Source organism: Blennius ocellaris (genome assembly GCF_963422515.1).
Source record: "Blennius ocellaris genome assembly, chromosome: 2".
In the NCBI taxonomy this organism is placed as follows: Eukaryota; Metazoa; Chordata; class Actinopteri; order Blenniiformes; family Blenniidae; genus Blennius; species Blennius ocellaris.
The window spans coordinates 25,828,077-25,850,576 of NC_137651.1; the positions used below are offsets into that span (position 1 = coordinate 25,828,077).

The window sequence follows — 22,500 nt, forward strand, 5'->3', positions numbered from 1 at the left end:
TATTTTTGCAGAGCAGTGGCTCTCAAGTGAAACAAACAAATAAATAAATAAAAAGAAGTTGGACTTTGAGGCTCGATGCCCCTCACTCGGGCAAAGATGTGCAAATGATTCATAGCAAGAGTTAGCAGCGGACTCACAAACTCAGTGGGAGAGCTGCATACAGGCGTGAGTTTCCACCAGCTCGTTCCTGTGATCTCACCCAGGGAATGACCACAAACAAGCTGATGCACTTTCATTTTATGCCTTGGCATTGGCCGGGAATGAAAGGATAGCTTGTAGCAACAAACCCACACTGTTCTTTGCAGCCACCTTCTGTCCAACACACGAGCCGGGACGCCTGCAAGCAGCACTCTCCACCGAGTCCCCACTTCCCATCAATCCTCTGGACGTGAGGGGAGGGTGTAACAGGATTACAGTAATCTGATTACAGAAAAAGGTTTCAGGGACTGCAACCTTACTATTATTGAATTAGAAATGCATTTCATATGTTGCTGGATAATGCAATTACACGTTTCAATTGTTTCAACTGCTTTACCAGTTTTTTTTTTTTGAATACAAAGAAAAAAAGCTATAACTATATTTAAATCAGTGTTTGTTTGGGGTGGGCTGGGGGGGGTGGGGGGTGGGTACAGGGTCTAATGTCCTTTTCCCAGAATGATTCATTACCTTTTAATTTGAGTGGAAGGAAAATCTTTAGTATTTATAATAGCAATCCAACTTTGTTGTCTGTACGAATGTCATGTACTCCCATTGTTACGGTTTTTAGCGCATTGTTCTCTACTGCACGTATGTGTTTTTCATTCCAAAAACCAGTGCCAACTTGATTCCTGGCACGTTAACCACAGGGTTTCTGCTGTTTCTGTGGAAACTGACATAATTTTCAAAATTGCAAACGCAAACCATTTCTATAACGAAAATGCGACAACGATGCATTGTCACTTGAAATGCTATTGTGTACACGGGACCGAGCTTATGGCTGACAGGCCTAATAGGGTGGAGCCTCATGTTCCCATGACTACAGGAGGTGACAGCACCAGAAGCATGATGGTCACATGGTTATTTTATGCTTCCCGTGTTTCGGCTCCATTTTTAATGTTGAGCTTAATGGTGCCGACTTATTGATGTATTGCGTTTCTTTGGAATAAATTGGATAAGATGGTAACTTATACCACTCTGTAGCCTGTTTGTTGTTGGTGGGTGGATATGCATGATAAGCTATAGTGGACGAGAATGAGCACTGAGAGCGACGACCTTCACCAACGCCACATTTGTTTGCCGAACCGAGTAAGCATTGCTCGCATGTTAGCCGTTATCTCATATCGATGTTACCTCGCCTGTGAAGTAGTGACATCACTGTGTGAAACACTGAGCAGTGAGCGTCTCCATGGCAAGAGGCATTGATCTGCTTTGGTCTCATCCATGAAGTGCCTATCCCATACTCTTTGCATAGGACCTTTTTTTTTCTTGCAGTTTGTTGGGGATTTATTGGTTTGTTGGTTTCATACAATTCGGGTTAATATTTTTGGCAAAAAAGTTGGTAAAATACAAAGCAATAAATTAATAAATAAACGTAGGCAAAAACACAACCTGCCCCAAACGTTAATTGGAGAGTAAATAAATACATGCAGCCAAAAACATAACGGTCTTCCAATTTTTGTTACGAAGGTAATGATTGGTAGTAACATGTAGAAGCCGTCTCCATTGGTTAAAATCATTTGTTATAATCTTGTACCCATATTTGAAAATTGAGGCAGTAGTTTGAGTGGGCATTGTGCCTTTTCTGACCTATAGATTCCAATAGTTACAATTGTATCTCATGATGTGAAAGCATTTAGTCCAGCATTCAACATACATTTACAACAGGACAACAGAAGTGGGTTCAAGCTCAATGAAACAAATATAAACATAATGTGATTCATTATAGCTGATTGTTTAGCTCATTCTGCCACCTTTACCTCAATAAACAAGACACATTACAGCCTCATAGAGTACGAATAATTTTTAATATCACTATGTCTGTCTATACCTCCTCCTGGTCTGATTAATTAACAGCAGGCCACTTGTCTTGGCAGTGTCACATTTTGCTTTTAATTAATGATTTACATAATGCCGGGGAGATGAAGGGGATGAGGAGAGAAGATGAGGGTGTTAAAACACATGGGGTATCCTCTGCTGTTCAGCCGCTAATTGTGCATGTAGGTGGTCTCTTACCTTTGCAGCGCCGATTTGCTCCTTCCGAAATTTTTCCAAGGGAGTAATCAAAACATCATCTGCATTCTGAATCTGAAATACAAATCAAGGGGAAGACAGTGAAACAGACACATGTCAGCCCATATGAGAGATGTGATCCGATTCATTATAACTCTGAATAATTCAAAAGGACTCATCAGAAATAAAGAGAAAGTATCACAAAAACCATATCCAATACGGATTTGTCAAACAAAGCATTTGTTTGACAAATCTGTTAAACAGGAAATTATAGCCGAGATTCATCCAGCTTGAGTCACATGCAGTGGAAATACGCGGGGAGGATAGCGCAATCGCGTTCATTAATATCTCTTAAAGCTGTGACAATGAACAACGTGTTACTCTGAGGGAGCAAAATGAGTACAGCAGAGATATGAGATGGAGCTCTCAACAATGGTCCTCCGAGGCAGGGGAAAATGGAGTCTTTTAATGTGAGCTCTGAAGCACCAGCATTGTCAAACGCTACTGAAATATGAGGCAGAACGTCAGGCGAGGGACTTTCACCAGTGCAGTCTGCAATGCATTTCCATTTTTGTGTGGTATGGTATTTCTGCACACACCCCCCATTCGCCCTCATGACCGAAGTAAAAAGGGTCTCTCCAGGATCTGCTTCTCCTTTTCACTCCACACAGAAACTGATAAGAGGGGGGAGATATATTGTGCCAATTACAGCATTCGCTCGATCCTTGTGGGTGAGCGGTTGGGGGGAAAAAAAAAAGAAAAAAAAAAGCTGCCATTAAGGTGCTTGTGAATTTCTCGTGGATGGGCTTCTCACCCAGCGAGATCAGATGACATCAAACTGGTGGAGCGGCTCTATGGGAGGCGCTGTCACAAATGACTTAGCTCTCAGGTTGATTTAGGGCGTTATTCTGCCAGGTGAGTAGATGTGATAAAACTAAAGGCTGAGCAGTATAAAACATCTATGATACCAGCACTAATTTAGTGTTGTTGCAGTCTATCAGATCCATAGCTACAGTCCCTGCGAACACACACTTTGTGAGCATGTATTTTTGTTTTGAACCATTAATCACGGCGCATTTTCATTGTCCAAATATAGCCCTGTCAGCTCCATCACGCAGCCAGAATGAGTGACTTCAAAGGATGCTACAATCTCTCCGAGCCCGCATTGTTTTCCTCTTCCTTTCATGCGTGCTGATGTGGGATGTTGCAAGCTTGTAGAGTGAATCTACGGCTTTGTTGTAATAATGCGCTTTAATTACACCGTGAATATCTGCTCCTTAAATATAGATAGATCTTTAACGGTCTCAACAAAACCACTGTTTTTACAGATTATGATGGCTACGCTAGTCCAAATATTTACTATTTCATTTTAAAATCCCTTTCTCACTATCAATCTCAAAATACACACCAATCATACATATAGTTTAAGTCTCTCTTTCACTGCCAAAACCAGATCCACTAAAAGAAGTTATGAGATGGGGCCTCTTTATCATCATGTATATTTGTCAGCCTTGGCTTCCACTCACCAGCTAGCTGCGGTTTTAGTCATCACATTTTCACCTTGTAAAACTAGATAAAATCTTTAAAAGGCCATTTTTCTATCCATGTTGATGCATACATCCATATGCTACACTGGGTTGTACTGGCACGAGAGTCAATCCCAGCAAGCCAGGTAAAATCTCGACAAGTCAGTAGTCCGTCGGGTTATTTAGTGTAAATAAAGTCTTCATTTAATGTGTCACTGGTCATAATGTTAAGGCTGTAGAGCAGTCTGCCAAAATATGACAGAAAACATGATCCATGATCACCGATATCTCAGTCATGAATTGAACATTTGTTGATAATAGTGTTGGCAGTGAGGGCAAACAGTTCTGGCTGGGCTGCGACAAACTGTAAAGAGAGAATGTGCAGAAAAGAGTTTTCAATTAACAATTTATAGGACTTACAGGCTGTGTCTGATACTGCAGGAGACATTCACAATCCACTTTTGGTTTATTGTGTAGCTCCATCTGCACATATAGCATCACCGTGACATGGCAGAATTAATTTGGACACAATAAAACATCTAAAAGTATGGGAAACTTTCACAAAGCCCTGTGCAGAGTAGTTTAGGTTACAGTGAGCGGTAAATAATAAGATTTCAGACGCATATGAATAATCATGTTGCCCGTCTGCTGACAGGTGCACTGGTGCATAACATTTATTTATGCAAGCATTCCGTAATGTTCTTGCAAGGACATGTTTGCTGTGCACTATTCTCAGGTGAATATGTGAAAAAAACAACAACAAACAGTTATTGATTAGTCTACTGTTAATAAGTGACAGATTTTAACACTTGTATGTGTAGAATTAAGTCTGTTCTGTCTATTGTGCTACAAACAGGAATAGTGTCACTGGCTGCTCGAGACATTTCACAATTAATGTGTTAATTGAGACAAAAATGGGAATAAGCGCACATGGACTGACACTATTTCTATGTTGGAATAATAATTTTAGATCTGATTGACTCGGCACGTTCACAGATCACGAAAAAGAGGAGTTTGAAGCACACATGTGAGTAACAGTGACTTAAGTGATATAAGTATTTGAAAAAACACACCTTCAAGTTAACTCGGGTTTTAACCTCATTCCGGGTTGCTTGTTATGCATTCAGATATATGCAGAAATGGATTCACATATAACCACTCTGAGTTTTTAATATGAGCCATCATAAAATTGGGTTCAAAGGCATCAGGAAGCGAGTGCTTCAGTTGGATAATTCAAGGCAATTTGGTACAGAGTGACACTCCAGTGAGAGCGGAGAGGACATACGATGGTCATCAAATCCGGCTGTTATAATCCTTCAGTTATATTAAAGTGATCATGTTATCAACTGTGTCAACAGCAAGAATTATGCTACTCTACCCGTGTGATAATGTCATTTCTTCTGCCTTATCTCAAAGACTTTCAGTCTAATTGAAGCAAGTGGAATAACTCGTGCTTCAAATGTAGATTTTTTTCCTTCTTTAATTCCATTAGCTTTTTTCTTTTTATGTTAAACGGACATGACAATTAAATATACAGCACTACTTGTGGCCCTGGAGATTACAGAGGGAAATTTAAAATCAAGTAAAAGATAGAAGAACTGTCCTCCAGGCGTATTTAGAAATACAAGGAGGAAACAGTGGGTTCACACCACCTTTACTTAGAAAAATAACGGCTTGTCCCTGCGACATAGGTATGTTGACTAATTTATAAAAATGTATCGTATGTACTAATAAAATCTAACCCCCCCCCCCCGCTTGTTCCACAAGGGTTTGGTCCATTATCTGTGAAGGTCGCAGATCTTACTAAGATTCACTTACAATAACATATATTTTATATTGTTAAAACATGCGCATCTCAAGGCAATTTCAGGGTTGTTTGTCTGATGAAGGAACTTAAATTCATCTGCTGATTTCTGGTCATATTTTCACCCCAAATACCAACCATCTGAATCCGAACTCAACCCTGTTAATACCAAGTATTACGTACATATCGTGCTCACATCAATACAAAAGAGAAATCAGCATGCCACGATTTGAAACAGTTAGAATCAGGTTTGATTATTAATTTCCAATAAGCCGATTCACATATTCATACTTGAAAGAGGCCAACTTATTTAAGACTCAATAGATTACTTTCAAACTGGCATCGTGCCGAATGCCCTCGGCAACAGCCTCGCTCAACAGGATTAAATCCATATGAGCGAGCACAGTGTGATGCTTGAAAGGATGCAATAGCGCTAAGCAATTTCATTACCAGATAGGGGGAAGAATGTCAATGCGCCATATTTCCCTTCCTCCTGCTTTTTACCAGTCCAAATATCAAGCAGATCAAAAGCGCTATTCGAAGGTTAATTTGCAGAGACAGATCCGAATGTCACCAAGGCCCGGATCAAATTGAATAGTACAAAGTGTACAATTTGAAATTTGCTCCTATCAAAACTATCTGTAGAACTGGTACTAAAGTAAATATCTTCTCTAAATAGTTCAGAGACACATTATCTTCCTCAATATCGTTCATCTATGCAAAAGTCCTGAACTCATAAAATAGCTCATTTACGCAGCTTTTCTCAACACTTATGCCATCCTCGGTCGTTTTTCTATGATTGAAGGGGACTGGTGATCATTTTTAGTTGTATTGAAGATTGCAGAATTTTTTTTTTTTTTTTTGCAGGGATTCTTCCTTTCAACAACATTTATAAATCTAAGCATCTGTGCATTTTGTACCATTTCTTCCTCTGTAGCCAATAAAAAAAAAAATCCTCATACATCATCATACACATATAACTAGTTAAAAAAAAAAATCAGCAATCAAATTTTAATATTATTATATTTATAAATTCTATATAATATTCAGTGAAAAAGAAATACAATATCCATGAAATGCTAACACTGCACAATGCATGACTTTATGTAATGACAGTCAGATTTTAATGGGTGATTTTTGATGGAAGTCAATGCGATAATTTTGACCACGTGGAGGAAGAACGTGGGTATCTGGCACCACTTTAAAAATTCTAAAGCAATCAAATCAATTATTCTCGCTTACCTTTGATTCATCCAAGATTTTAATCACCACCAATATTTCTTAACAAACATTTAAATACATAAACTGCATTCAAATGATTAAGATCCTGGAAATTATTGAAATGTTTTTTCATTTTCTGATGTGATTTATGAAAAAAAGAAACTCTAACTATATTTATGTATGGTGATTTCAAGAAAGTCTTTGTGCTTGTACATTATTGGCCACAAACAGGTAGTGTAATAAATTTGAGTGTTTAACAAGAACATCTGTATTTAAAAATTTCCCAGGTGAGGTTCTGTTACAATGGCACTTATTTCTTATTTGCTTAATGAAGTTCACAAAATGTTTCGCAGAGCTTGAAGATAGGAAAAAAAGTGAGCTATATACATTACTTTCTACTCTCACATGCCCGTGGCTGATAAGCAATGCAACGTTTAACCACAAAGTGCTTTACCTTACTGGTTACAGTACAGAACTCTATAACGATGTAGTAAATTATTTTTATTGGCTTTTTTCCGCTCTGTTTTGACAATGCCCTCACGATGAAGAGCGCCTTAACACACCTCAAGAACGGCTTCTCGCCCACAAATCAGCCGAATCACTTCTCATGCAAACGTGCACAAACACCGTTTCTCCTTCTTGTTGGTTGAGGAGGCGTCATAAAAGCCTGCTCGGTCACCGCGGCACCATCACTCAAAAGAAAAGGAATATTTCTGTTTACGGGTTCACCCGCACATATGCCATCTAAGCAAACGTGGCTCCAGGCAAGTGAAGAGTTCTGGAAAAAGGCAACCGGGCTTTGACGAGTAGGAGGCTTTTTTTGTTGTTGTTGGTGTTTTGTTTTGTTTTTTATTTTATGAGACTGCTTGCCAGGTGAAATCTGCCAACTGTGACAATTTAGGAAAAGCTAAGTAAGACAAAAATCATTTTAACCCCTTGAAAAAGATTGTGGCATTATAATTCATATGAAACATCCAATCAACTTCGATATCACTTTTATATAAATAATTTAGTGGAATGATTCTGGAACAATATCTAAGGACAACAATTAAACTGAAACATGCATTTGAAATCTGTTGTTCAGGAAAGGCTTTTCCCAGCAGCATTTTTTGTTGAATATCACTGTCTTTCCTTCAGCTGTTTATATACGAACGTATGAGCGTCAAACACATCTTAGTTCAGATGCAGTCCAATTACATCTTGAATTTAAGCTTCAAAGTTTTTCTTTGTTGCAGTGCAGAGCATACGTGATGAAAGGGTCTATATTTTACCATACAATTACGACTAAAAATTGCAACAATCTTTAACACAGAGTAAATTTTAATGGAACCTTCTGCTGTAAAATACAGTAAAATGACTCAAGCAGCTTGCAGTTTAATCTGTGTGTTTTGGATCTTTATTCTGTTGTTAATATGCCATTAGGCAGGGTCAGCCCAACTGTTAGCCTCAATAGTGACTACCTGCCTACCAAATGTCATGATATTTAACCCGGTATTAAGGGATAATTCAAGTCTTGTGTTATAGGAATGAACGGTATATGGGATTTAATAGTTTTGTTATATTACCTCATCACATTAACAAATAAGCAACGAGGAACATGCTATGAAACTACAACCATGAAGAAAAAAACTGCACATTTCAAACAGAAAGGCCCCTGAAGGCAGGACTCGAAGTGTAAGCGTCATCCACTACGCAACCAATTTTATTTAAATATTCATATATTTTCTTTCTGGCTGACTTGATACAAACATGTTTCTGATACATTATTAAAATTGAGTTGGCTTGTATGAGACGGAGTAGATTAAGAGATGAAGAGCCCCACATTGACAAAACACCTCATTCTACCTTAGGTTCCACATGAATAGATTTATAAAAGCTTAATTCCAGTTTTTCTTGCAGAATAGCCAGCAAAAGATAAATCTAATATTCTTCATGTTTGTCTTTAGCCGCAAGAGACCCATGACATTAATCTGTCCATCCATTTAATCATGAATACACTCATAAAGGTTGCGTGTCCACCTTGAGCTCATGATGAGGTCTCCGGGTGATAAATATTAATTTATTGATTTCGGTAAGCATACTGAAAGTGGCCTTTGTTCCGTGAAGCAATTACATTTTCCCATTTGGTGCTCACCTAAGTTTAGATACCATGTGGTAATGATCAACTAAAGCCTTTGAGGCTGAAACACAGCTGATGTGAATGTACAATTGTCTCGGTTTAATAAGTGTCAAAATCCTGGAGTGAGATGTTGACAAGTGCAGTAGGGGAATGTTAATAAGAGCTGCTGGAGCCACTCGTGTGTGGGATAACACATTTCTGTTTTCCATACGTAAAAGCACGTGTCGGTGTGCCAGACATTTGCACTTGGTTGTCTTGAATCGTATTACAGCTCGTGTAGCCAGCGGCGTCACATAAGAAAATCAGCAACACTCACACCAATAACCACAGTAACAGCGGCAGCACCCAAAAAGAATTAGCCTAACTCATTAAAGCAGATGTAAGCAAAGCCCCCACAACATAATTAATGTCTTAAATGCATAATAAACATTATTGCCCTGATCATCACAGCGGAAGAAAATGGCCTACACCCATGCTGCCGGTGTGATATGACCTTTAATACGAGAGCGAGCGTGATAGCCATGTCTCTGTCACTTCTGTCTGCTGATCGTTTTGCAGGGAGGTGTGTGTGTGTGTGTGTGTGTGTGTGTGTGTGTGTGTGTGTGTGTGTGTGTGTGTGTGTGTGTGTGTGTGTGTGTGTGTGTGTGTGTGTGTGTGTGTGTGTGTGTGTGTGTGCGTGCGAGGGGTAACAATCTCATTGCAGAGCTAAATCTTTATCTGGTGCCGCACTGGCACCTGCAGCAAGCTGAAAAGTCGTCCTCCCCTAAGTTTTATGAGCTATGAAATAAAAAACAAACCTTCTGCAGACACAGTCACACAACAGTGTGAGAGGAGATGTGACATATTTGCCCTGCACCTTTATTGGAAAGTAAGCTGTTAAGCAAGAAGAAGCGTACAAAATGGAGGCGGTGTCTGCTTTTGAGGTTCCCTGGAGGATTCTCTGTTTTAAGCACAGTTTAGTTTGGTCGCCAGTAATATTTGTTGAAGCCAGTGTTTGAAGTTGCCGTGGTCATAGTTTATGTATTAGGACATAAACAAGTCTGTTAAAACTTTCTCCAAATAAAAACATTGACAAACAGAAAGGGCTTTTAAGTGTTTGTGAATGAAAAGTTGATTTTAAGGCAAAATAATGACATGACTGAGATTCTATGTCACGAAACATCTCCATAGAAATATAGGTGGATCGCTAGGTTTCGAGCTAGTGAGATAGCTTGTTAGACAGAACACTATAACGAATTGCTCTATATTTACAGTGGATTTACAACAGTTTCCCACTGTATTTTATAATAATTGTAAAATACTGTTAAATATTCATCCCTCACATGTAAATTAACAGGTTAATCAGTCATTTAACGCTACCAGCAATAGCTGTAATTTAACAGCATAAAACAGTATTTTCTGTCAAGCAGGGGAGACGCTAACATCCCTTCTCAAGTCTAGTCATTATCCATCAGCATCTTACAGATGACTGCAGGATAATGTTTCTATTTTGATGGCAGCTCTTCTTTACTGAGTAAACTCCTCAGACCACTGTTTTTTTTTAGTGACAAAATGTAAACTGGCTTCCTGAACTTCAACAGAGCAGGTAAAGGAAAGTTAGACTTATCTCCTGGAATTGGTAGTGTCTAGTGTTGGTTTGTCTACATGATGGTTTCATGAGGTTGACATTTCAGATATTTCATTAGGTCTGTTTCTTTCTCTCCTTTCTTTAGTTTTTCATATTTTTTCAGACGTGCTGCAAATTTGATTGATCGACTTTTTAGCAGGCACTTGTCACCTGACTGAGGAAACCAGCCAAATGCTGCTGTCAACTAGTCACTGTTCAATCTTTCTTTATCCCTCTCTTTTCCGTCTCCACGTCAACTGTTATTGTTCACATGCAAAATATTTGTTCATAATCGAGACTGTTCTGTTACACTGTTCAAGATGGTATTTTAAATCAGCGTTCTGAGTTCAGTAAAGCCTGTCACTAATGATAGAATTGGAGAAAGTTTCTTCCAAATATGGTTATGCAATATCTTGTAATTTTTCTAATACAAATGTTCCCTATGTTACCAATCTTAAAAGGTCTGCTGTACAAATGAGCACATTGCAATGTATATATTCTCTTGTGTTCTATACTAGGGCTCTTGAACTTATTACTTAAAGGTCTGCATCTGAGTTTTATTCAAGGTCAGATGTTAGGAAAGATTGGCAATAACAAAAAAAAAATTAATGATTATGACTCTTCATTGAGCCGGATGCATAGAAACCCTATGTTGATGATAGAAACTGAGACAAACACAGCTGAGACAGTTTGTTATTAAGTGAAATAAGTTATGAATTGAATAAGTTTAAAGGGAGAGTGCTATATTGTCAGTTCAGGGAAACGGTGTTAGAGTGAGTGCTCTGCTCTGAGTTCTGCTTCTTGGTTCCTGAAAACAGCGTCAGAGTGAGCGCTCGTTGTTCTGTCTACTCTTTGCTAATTTCCTCCTCCGTATCCTCCACTAACACTTCCTGCTACTTCTCCTCAGTTGAGCACAGAACCGTGATTAGGTCTGGGTATTTGAGAAGCCCTGCATAATTTGTTTTTAAATTTGTGAAGATTTATATGAATGAAAATATAGCAGAACCCACAGTTCTCCTACTATCACGTACTGTGACTCAAATATGGTAATTTTACAGCACATCTACTGTAAATTGCTTAACAGTACATTTTTGTTTGTTTTTGTACATAGTTTATTTTGCAGGGACCGTGTAAATAAATTATGGAAGATGTGTTGTAAAATAACCACAACTGCCACTGTTATTTTATGGTCATATACCATAATCCAAAATACGGTAATATACTGTTAAAATAAACAGTAGTTTGTAATTTGCTACAGTGTCGCACTGTTTCTCGGAGAGTGTCTTTTCTTCCATCGACCTGAAGATGGGGCGTTTTGGAAAAGTTTCACCCTGGGAGCCGTTTTCAAAAAGTTGTGTTTTTAATAGCTTCGAGCTTCATCGCCATGCAAACGGACACCCAAAATGCAACATGACAAATGGTGCTGTGTAAAGGGGGCCTTATAATCCTCATTAACAATATCTTAATGTCTGCCTTGTAATAGCTACAACTTGCCGTGTACAAGCACGAATCTGGTACAAACTTTTTCCAGTCGGCCACTCATTTTAATTTAGCCATTAGGTGTACGTTGGTTATGGTGTCTTGCGACGTGTTCTTGCAGATGTGTCATCCTAGTATTTAACCTTTAGTCTGGAATATCTTGCAAAGGGCATAGCTCTTATTAAAATCTGTAGCATTGCCTTTTCGTTCTTGGAGGCTATAATAAGTGGGCACCTCTGCTTTCTTATGTTGTGGCAGCTCAGAACCATCCATTAGCATGTCCAGCTGGCCATAAATGAGCTCATGCCACGAGACTGTGCACTTGTCATATCTTATCTAGCAAGGGACGCAGAAGAACAGGGAGCATTATAGCGCCACATTATGTAATAATGATCTATTATTCAATACATTTTTCACTCATTATGTAATAAGGCCGCATTTTCCAATAATCTTTTCCGCATTTTGTTATAACTTGTTCCAAAGTTATTTAAAAAAATGCAGGCTAAATGATTAAATGCACTCAGTGACACTTACAATCTGGTTTCATTTCTTCAAGAAAAAAGAAATGGCTGTTGGAAATACTGATGGCTTGTAACTTTAAAAATCTACGAGCCACAATAACAGGTGATCTAAAAAGTTCAACCTGATCTAGCGTCCTGTGTTCTACCATTGCTAGGTTGGCAGGAAATGAGCAAAAGCAAAGCGTGACATATAACTCGAGTCCAACTAAATCTTAATTATTTTCTCATGATTAAACATAGAACCATGTATATGTATAAAGGTCCAAATTGATTGCATAATGCACCAAATTATTAAACTTTGCTAAAAAAAAGTGGAATATCAACATTTTGTAATAACTGTTGCAATATGTAACAAGTTTATTAGAAAATGCATTCAAGAATTGTATTACAAAATGTGGTTTTATTACATAATGATTTGAAAATGTATTACAATATTACATATTGCACCATTATTACATAATGTGGCACGACAAGCATTAACTGGTTGACTAGTCTATTGCTAATTTCAAGGCTTTGAAAATCAGTTTTCCAGCTCAATCTATTAAAAGTACAATATAAAACATTTTTAAACATTGATGTCATCTTGCAATAGCCCATGATTGATAAGATAAAGATAACGAATTGTATGTATCCCTCAAAATAGGGAAAATAACGATTCAAAAATAGCAATACTTATTATACCTGTGTCAAAACAGAGGGCTGTGCTGCCTGTCAGGTGTTTGTGAGTACGCCACATTATGTAGAGTCAGTGCAAAAGTGCTTCTTTCCTCACACTGCAGTCCTGGCACACCGAGACAAACTATTTACAACAGCAACCCAACTACTGTCATAATAATATCCAGTTGGATCCTAAGATAATGGAGCTGGCTGTCAGGAGGTTGGTAAAACTGGCACCGGGCAGGACAATTGGTTGGCTGAGATAATGTGGATATTTAAGTACCGTATTTTATGTATCAATTAATGTAGGTCTAGTGAACCTGCAGGTTGATATATTGGAATATAAAAGTTCTCAGCGTGGAGAGGTATTTCAGCATGCCTGGCTGGCTTTCTTCTCAGCACAGACTAGCGACAGGAAATACATTATGTCAGCAAACAGCTCTTCAAGAGGCAGTCTAAATGCCTGCTTTGCTTTTCACACTCTCCGAGACGCAGATGTTTCCAGACACAGAGAAAACATTCTATTAGACAGATCTGTGACCCTGTTTCACTTAAACGATACATGGGAAAGCATAGACAAAAGGAACGTGGGTAGTAATAAATGAAATCCGGGCAATGATGGACAATATTTGAAATGGTGACAATTTTTGATCAACTTAATTCTTAAAAGTTAGAACCAATGTGTTGAAGGTAAAAGCATCAACAAGTTATCTAATACATTGAGTTTGAATACAAATGTAAAAGATACAATTTATGGCTGCATGGTAGGACAGTTCTGTGTGCGTCTTTTCTCTCACATTCCCAAAAAAGCATCGGCACTGGGTTCCTGAGCAAGACCCTTGGCCCCCATGAGCTCCCCCTGAGGGCCTTGCTGTGTGGCTGCCTACCGATGGGTAGACATTTCTCCAAGGGGATCAATACAGTATGTTTACCACCAAAATTAAAAATGTATATTTTCTTTGAAGTTTACGCAATTTGCTTTGTGGTTTGTCGGCTGGATTGGAGCCTCTTGATGGTCGGTTTTGTTCCACAGGCCTTATGCTTGACAACCCTGACAGATCAAAGAACCTTGTACTTCAGAAGGAATTAAAGTCAGAGATAGTTAAGATTGAGATTAAAGGCTTCAAATGGCTCCTTATTTACACAATTACAGTAGACCCTCTGATGAGTGGACTCGGTAAGAGCGGACACCCTGTACTGGGCGGACATGTCACTGTGTACGGAGACATCTTTAACTGTTAACCGACCTTAATGAGTGGACAACCTGCCGAACGCAGACAACGTACAGGTTTTCCTGGCAAATTTCAAGCTGAGCGACATTGAAACGGCCGAAATACTTGGGTTGGACCAGATTATTTGAACATTCCGACATTGTGGTGTCAGGAGATTAGTTTGAGATCTAAATAATCACTGCTTCCTACATCAGAGGTTTTACTGTATGTTGAATTTTGACTGTTTTCGCAGCCTTTTGGTTTTTTTTGGTGACTAATCAATCAGTCATAATTAAAATCTGTCTTTATTTGACAAAGAAATTAGTCACCGGGAACATCTCTCGTCAAAATGTGTACCAACACTATCATTATATCTGGCTCACTGTGGTGGAAAAGTTAGGTTTTTACAGACAGAACATATTTCACAGTTTGAATGACTTTGCAGCCATCTGTTTCCAATAAGGGTGTCAGCTTCACATAGATTCAATGAACACCGAGGTGGAATTTAAAGACACCATGTATTTCCTCTGACCTCAAATTGTCAAAACAAACTATCATTATAATTTCCTAAATGTTTTATAGGGAGAGAAAACTTCTTGCATTTGTTTTTGTATTGTAAGAGTGGATTTCACTTTGAATTATGCATGTCACTGGGGATTTTTGTGAAAAACAATACTGTAACCAAAATATAGTTTATATTCAATAGGCTGGCTGATATTCAAGTAGCATCTGGACGGCTTTAATATTTTGACATTCAGCATACATGTGTCGGTGATGGAGGTGAATATATACCGAGTGAAATCTTGGCCCATGCAAACTGAGGTTTAGTTTAGTTTTGCATTGAAGTGAACAGCTCAAAGGTTTGATAATGTTCTTTTCAAATACTTGTCAAGCTTTCATTAAACAGGCCGCCACGGATTTGGCTAAGAACAATGGCTGCCTTTATTTCACAGTGCTGTTTCAGGGTCAACGGGACATTCCTCAGTTCACAGGGCAGCACATTGAAAGCCCGCAGAGCAGAGTTACTGTACTGTTAAATCCAGGGAGACAAAAAAAAACCCCACATAAAAACAGCAGCAGCACACGACTCAGACACACTATATTATTTGGTTTTAGCCCTGTGGCAAACAGACAAATTATATGTAATTGTGAGTGTTTAAATAAAGTGTCAACCGGGAAAAACTCTCAACGTGGGAAATAAAAGCAACACAGAGCAGCAAGTCAGCACTTGAATGACTCCAAGGGGTTTTTCCTGAAGAAGATGCATCTTACTCTTATAAATGTGAAAAAATAAAATAAAATAAATACGCTTCCACAGCTCGCAGAGTAAGATAAAATAGGGACTTAATTTTATTCATTGTTTTTACATTCTTTGTCTATCACATTATTATTTCACTGACTGCAACAGAAGCCAAAACTCCTGGAGCACTTGAATTAAAAAAAAATAAAAAAAATAAACAAATAGATATAGATACAAAAACAAGAAAACAAAAGTATCTGACATGATGCAAAAGTTTGACCTCAAGGCCACAGACTGAATTAGTGGGTAGAACTCTCAACTCGCATGAAGATTATACCTGGTTTGAGTCCAGGGCTTTTTGGTCTTCTTGCAAACTTTACATGTTCTCCCTAAGGACTTTGTGCCAGTCCTAAAGGACCTTGAAATGGTGACTGTTTACACCATTTCAAGTTGTTGCGCTTTGGGTGTTCTATTTCCAAAACAATGGTGCTGGGAACCACTAAAAATTCAACTTTTTGAAAAGGGCTACCCAGGTGTAAGTTTTATAAATGCTCCAACTCTCCATGTTGAAAACACAACTTTTCTGAACCGCTGCTACCTCGCAAAACCGATGGTGATGTCCATAATGTCATGACTCCCAGTCCATATTGTCCTGGGACTTAATAGTTTTATAGTTGTGAGTCACGATAATAACACTCCAACTTTGTCATCTGTCTATACGAATGTCTGTGTACTCCATTGTTATTGTTTTGGCATATTGTTCGATGCGTGCATGTGTGTGTGGTTTCATTATAAAAAATTTTTTACAGCAGACTCTTGGCGTGCCATGCTAACTTCAGCATTTTCAACTTTTCCACCATTTCCTTGTAAACAGACATCCTTTTCAAAATGTTGCAGTTCCTGGAATTAAAATGCTAAATCAATGCAGGGCCACTTGAAACGTTGCCATGAAAACGGGGCTTGAGATTAATTGGGGGATACAAAACTGACAATGGGTGTAATGGGAACTTGAGTCTCTCACTGTCTTTATAGCTTCAAGAGGCTGGTCTATTAAAGTATTGCACATATAAATACAAGTGCAAACTTAATGTTGTATTTAACTGAAATGTAAAAGAATCCATATGAACCATATAATGTGTTCGCCTTCAGTAATATGCAGAAGCAGAAGTAGCATAGTTATTCTGAGAGACATAATCTCATCTGACTCCCCACAACTTTTATTTGCAGAAATTATTAAAGAATATTTGCTGTGTTGGACCTGAAACTTTGACTGTATTTCTTTTTTTCTGAGCAGAAAGGCACATAAATGGCTCACGACTCCAGATAAACAAACTGTTTTACACACCAGAGTTTACCTGCATTATCTGAAGTAGTATTTGTTGCTTGCATCTATTTGTTGAAGTATTTTCCTCTAAGTTTAATATGCACGTCTCAAAAGGAGGGGAGCGAGCGCTTCTGCACGAGGCAGTGATAACCCAGACATAAGGACAACATCAGTCCGGATCTGATAGCATGTGATGTGAACTTTTTCCTCATTCCAGAAAATAAAATACAATAAAGAGCAGAAAAAAAACAACCTGCATGAGCAAGCATGAATGACAGGGGAGTGAAAGGACTCCCTGTAAAGCAGCAAGGTGAAAGTATACAAGTTTTTTGAGGGAGTGAAAGATGGCAATCTGAATGGTTGATTTCACTTTACAACCCAAGCACCACGATGAATATCTAGAAGAAAATGTACAACAACTCTGAAGCGTGATATTAAGTTTGTGCACAGATTTTCCTGCAGAACAACAAGCACAGTGGGCTCACATATATCGACAAATCCAAAACAACACAGCATTTAAGCAACCCAACTTAATTTTAACCAGTGATCTCTTGACTCATCTTCCTTCATAAGACCATGATTGGAAATATCCTTGATCGGTACATTTCCTCACTTGAAATTGATATTTGTGATATGCATTATAAAAAAGTCTCACTGAACTGGAAAATGCCATGTACAGTGCATTCATGTTTTGCATGGCCAGTCAGATGGAACTTTAAATGCACTCGACTGTGTTGACAACGGATTGTATTTCACTTCATTATGACAACATTTCATTATACCTGGTGGCAGCAGGCCAGAAGTCATAAGCAGAAAAGCTGAAAAATTGATTAAAAAAGAACAAAGTCAACAAGTACTCCTATTCATTAAAAGGTGTTGTTGGAAATGCAGAAGAAATATCCATAAAATGCCATTTAATAGAGTATAGATACAAAAAAACAAAAACAAAAAACAAAACCCGACGTGACTTTTTCACTGACTCTCATAGACAAAAACAGGAAAACCCAATCTGTTTTAAACTGTTGCCATAAAAGGCTCCCTCCCAGGGGGACTTGATCATCACTCCGAAAGCCACAACACCAGGGCGCTGCCCTTCCTCTCCTAAATGCCATCCAAGCTCAGCAGTGCTGAACCCTCTCAAACCATGCAGAACTTCAGCCACTTTCACTTTTTTGATGCAGCTGAACGGATTATCGACAGGGGAATTATAGAAGGAATCTTTCCTCTTTTACTTTTTTTTTAAGGAGATCGAATTTGTGAAGTTTTCATGTGGAATAAAACACCTGGGTGGAAGACAAGCCAATCAGAAAATGCCAAGCAAAAAAAAAAAAAAAGATTTGAGGCCTGGACAGCTGCCAAGCCAGCAGACAACAAAACACTTCATGCTCGACAAAGCCTGCAGAAACTGGGCTTCCAGTTACAGTCTCCTCCATGCAGCAGACACAGCTTTCTTGTGGACAAACCACACAGCACACATTTGTCAAATGCAGGTCTCCTCTCCATCTGCTTTTTGAGAAGTGATTCACACATGTAAAAGTGAAACTGGGTGTCATTGAGGAACGGGGATTTGATTTGAGGGAACTGGCCCCGAAAATGTGCACCCGCTCAAACGTGACCAGTGTGGGTTTTTTTTTTACCCCCATGGCATATTGCGACCGCTACATCTGTCTGCTGTAATCTATTAGGAGTAACAAACCTTCAAAATAGAAACACCATATGGCAGTGATTGTGGTTTGAGTGCAGCAGAGAGTCAAGTCTCGACTGGTACGTCTCCCAGTGTTTCATGATGTGAGGACGGTGTACTTCACTTGTTCGTGGAAGCTTTAACACATTTGGAGTGCATGTGTTGGTTTGAAATACACTAATTAAGTTCTGCAGACCAACGGCTGTCAAATTACACAAAAACTTTGGATGAAATGTTCTGGTCCTCTGCACATTTTTACCCTTCTTCTCCAGACCGGATGCACAAATTGAAACTATCAACTTTTCTCCTCATGCTTTCTCAGGTTTAATATAAAACAGTTTTAGCATGAAGTGCTTTGACAATCTTCTAAACTTTCATGATTTGCAGCCAACAGTGTCAGAGCCGATGAGAGACAATTGATCAGTGCATGTGAGTCATCGCTCTCTGACAATCAAATATAATTCCCTTCCCTATTGTAGTTTGAAACCATCATCCTTGTTTGGGTCTTCGAATGCGTTTCATGCATTATGTTTAGATCATCAGTACTATATATAAACTATATATAACAGCTGTGAGAGGGACACAAACAAAATCACATCCAATTCACAGTACAGCTAACTAATAAATGACAAGCAGGAAAGGAAAAAAAGTAGGATTTTATGCTTTTCGAACCGTTATTTCTTTCTCTGCTTGACTGCATTTTGCTGACCACTGACGACATCATTATTTCGAAGGGCTGAGTTTGCTGTAAATGCAAGCGACCATTAAACAAATGAACATATGTCAGCAAAACATTAATTATCTAATAGCTGCAACAAAACAGGTATATCAAAGGTCGTCCATCCATATTCATGAACATGGATGGGTTTTGCCGTTTTGTTGTTTCAGGCTCTGTTTACACATACAAAACGTTCGTTGGGTCTCCGTTTACATGATAGCGGTGCTCTGAACAACTGGAGGTGCAACTTTTTGAGGACGTTTTATAGTTGAGGGTTACCCAGACTAGCAATCCAACTTGGTTGTCTGTCCATATGAATGTCCGTGAACAGCACCCACGAGAGGCCCTACGTGAAAACAACATAATTTTCAGCTTTTACGTGTAAACGGACATCGTTTTCAAATCGTTGCCATGCATACGGAAAACCTTTCGGACACCTTTATCTGTACGACGGCATCGCACAACAAACAATTCTCCAACATCTGACACCAGTGGATCTCACTTGACAGACATAATTAGTGTGAGTGGTCTCGCAGTAGTTCCTCCATATCAAGAACTGAGGCTGTCTGTAGATTGCAATTAAAAAGGTTAATAAAGCTGCAGCACTCAGTGGATGTGTGCGATACGAAATCAAGCAGCACATTACAAATGCAGTAGGAACATGTACAATATTTTGAGAATACAATTTGAAGAAATGAAAAAATGAATTTCCTCACTTCTGTGTCGGGTCTATGGGTTATTGTTCTTTTGTCTCCTAAACTGTGCAATATCATTGTCACAGAATTATTATTGGATTATTTTTGCAAGATATTCCCTCCCTCTTCTCTTCCTGTAAAATGCTGTTGAATGTTTAATGACTCGTCCAACACTCAAGAGCTTTCCTAATTCTGCTTCTATCAAAGTTGGTTGATTCTTTTATTTCAACATTATGACGCACTGCAGCTTTACATCATGGCCCATCGAGCTGGCTCTCAATATTGCCTCATAATTACTGGGGTTTATAATAAGCCAGGCTGGCTGCTGGAAATGCCAATCAATTATGGAAGATTCCCATACTTTCAAGGGTTTTACAAGAAAATGTGTCCATCTATCCATCACTTTATCCAACTCAGGGTCTCAGTGGACTGCTGGTGGAGACATGGTACACTAACTACAGGTCAGTGCGACAAACACGGACAGGCGGATAATCATACACACTCACATTGAGATTCATGGGTGACTTTAGGCTCCATCAAGACCACAAGAGCATATTTCATGTACAGTGTGTTATGAAGTTCCTTGTATTTTTTTTAAGGGTGTGGGTGTGGGTGGAGGGTGGGTCTACAATTTGAGTTCATTCAGAAAGAAATAGGTAATTACTGATTTAGAACACTTATATGACAAAGAAACAATGTTTACTGTTCTGTGCAGTAGGCCTGAAATGCAAAGTAAAGCATTTTTAACAGTTCCTTTGATTCCTGGTTGCAGGAATTCATCATCATCAAAACTTTTCAATTGGCACACTTTTCTGTATCAGAAACAGAAAAATGATACAAATTCCAGCAGGTTGTTTTACAAGTTTATTCAGCTCAAATGTAGAAGCAGCCTCAAACAGGAAGGACATGCAAACTCTGCATAGAAAGGGCCTAAAGCACATACTTAAGCAGAGAATATTATAGTTGAGACCAGTAACCACATGAAGTAAGGGAATTGGTATTTTTATGATTCATTCTTTGATGTAACATGAGTGTGTGGAAAAATCTCAATCTTGCCTGCCAATGCCAAACAACTTTTGGGGTTCTTTCTATTCCAAAAGATAATTCAGCACATGAATGTGGAGAAACAGTTAATAAAACTTTACCAACCAAGCCACAGCCACGATTATAACAAAGTATTTTAGTAAATATACACCGTCCTATTAGTACTGGCACAAAGTTGCATCAATGTGGGGGGGGGGGTATATGAAGCTTGAACTTTTACACTATTACATCAGAATAAGTCCAGCTTGGTGTTTACTGCATTTGGAAAACAACCACAAGCAATTTGCAGTATTTGGAAAGTGTTTACCTAGTTTGCTCCAATTATGTTAATATCACAGAAAACCTAAAAGAAAAGCAACAGGATTGGGAAAGTACAATTTTAAGAACTGTTTAATGACTATCACCTTCAGAAAAACGATCATTGGTTGTGTAGCTGTGGCATTTCTCCAAAACTCGATCAATTCCCAGAGTCTGTGAAATGTCCATGTTCTCCTACAAAAGCAGGAGTTTCTCACCTCCAATTTAACGGGAGCCTAAACTGCTATAGTGGGAATAAGGTTGATTAAATGGGAGTTATCACAGCTGAGACTACGCTTATTTTGCCTGGACTACATAATTAAGGGCTTTAATTATTTATAGATCTTAACTTATGCTAAGGTGGCGCTGCTGTGAAAACTGCAATGAAGAGAGTCCAAGAAATATGTTTGGTGAAGTCGTGCGTCTGGCAGCCTGCCTCATAAAGTCTGAACTTGGTATAACCAGACTGTTTTCTATAAAGAAAAAAAAAACTGCTTTAAAATAAACAAAGTACCTGCTGTAGTTTATCCAACAAAGTCAATCATATTTCGTATGGCCCCAAGACATGAGTGAGTCATTATCAATTTAGAGTTCACTTGCGGGAGCAGCCAGGAAAAGCTGCTTGTTTCAGTGAGCAGCAGCCTGCGGAGTCTTCACGGAAAAACAAAAAACTACATCAACAAGTCACATTTCACATCAGCTAGGTTTTAAAATAAAATACTATGTTTACATGTGACATTAGCTGCATTGCCAGATTACGTTCCCTGAGAGATTGAAACACGCGCAAATAGAGAACGTGTGCTTCTTCTTGCATCAGTGCCATGACAGTGAGCTCAAAGTGCACAGATCACAGCCTCATTTTTTTGCATTTTCTTGAGATCAGATGATACAAAAGTGAGCGAGGTGAAGAGAAAACGAGAAGGGGCACGGAGGATGCTTTTCAAGCAAACAGAGAGGGCTGTGGAGAAGCGTGTGTGTACTATGAATAGCTTTTTTACTTATTAAAGCTTTCACAGTTGAATGAAGACCTGCATCTTTTAACTTCTGCAAGTCGTCACACGTTCTTTGATTTATTGATTTTATTTCCATGCTCTGGTGCATTTTGGTTGTTGTCGTACAGTTTTCTGGCTGCTCACAATTGTCACT

At 38.7% G+C, this 22,500-nt stretch overlaps 1 protein-coding gene across 1 annotated transcript in view; it reads right to left on the bottom strand.

The window, feature by feature from the left end:
- arhgap42b (Rho GTPase activating protein 42b) overlaps positions 1-22,500 on the bottom strand; it is an 82,336-nt gene that overhangs the window by 26,219 nt on the left and 33,617 nt on the right. The window contains exon 4 of the mRNA XM_080510087.1: positions 2,212-2,283. Coding sequence (XP_080366213.1) covers positions 2,212-2,283 — 72 coding nt within the window. The remainder of the gene's footprint in view (positions 1-2,211; positions 2,284-22,500) is intronic.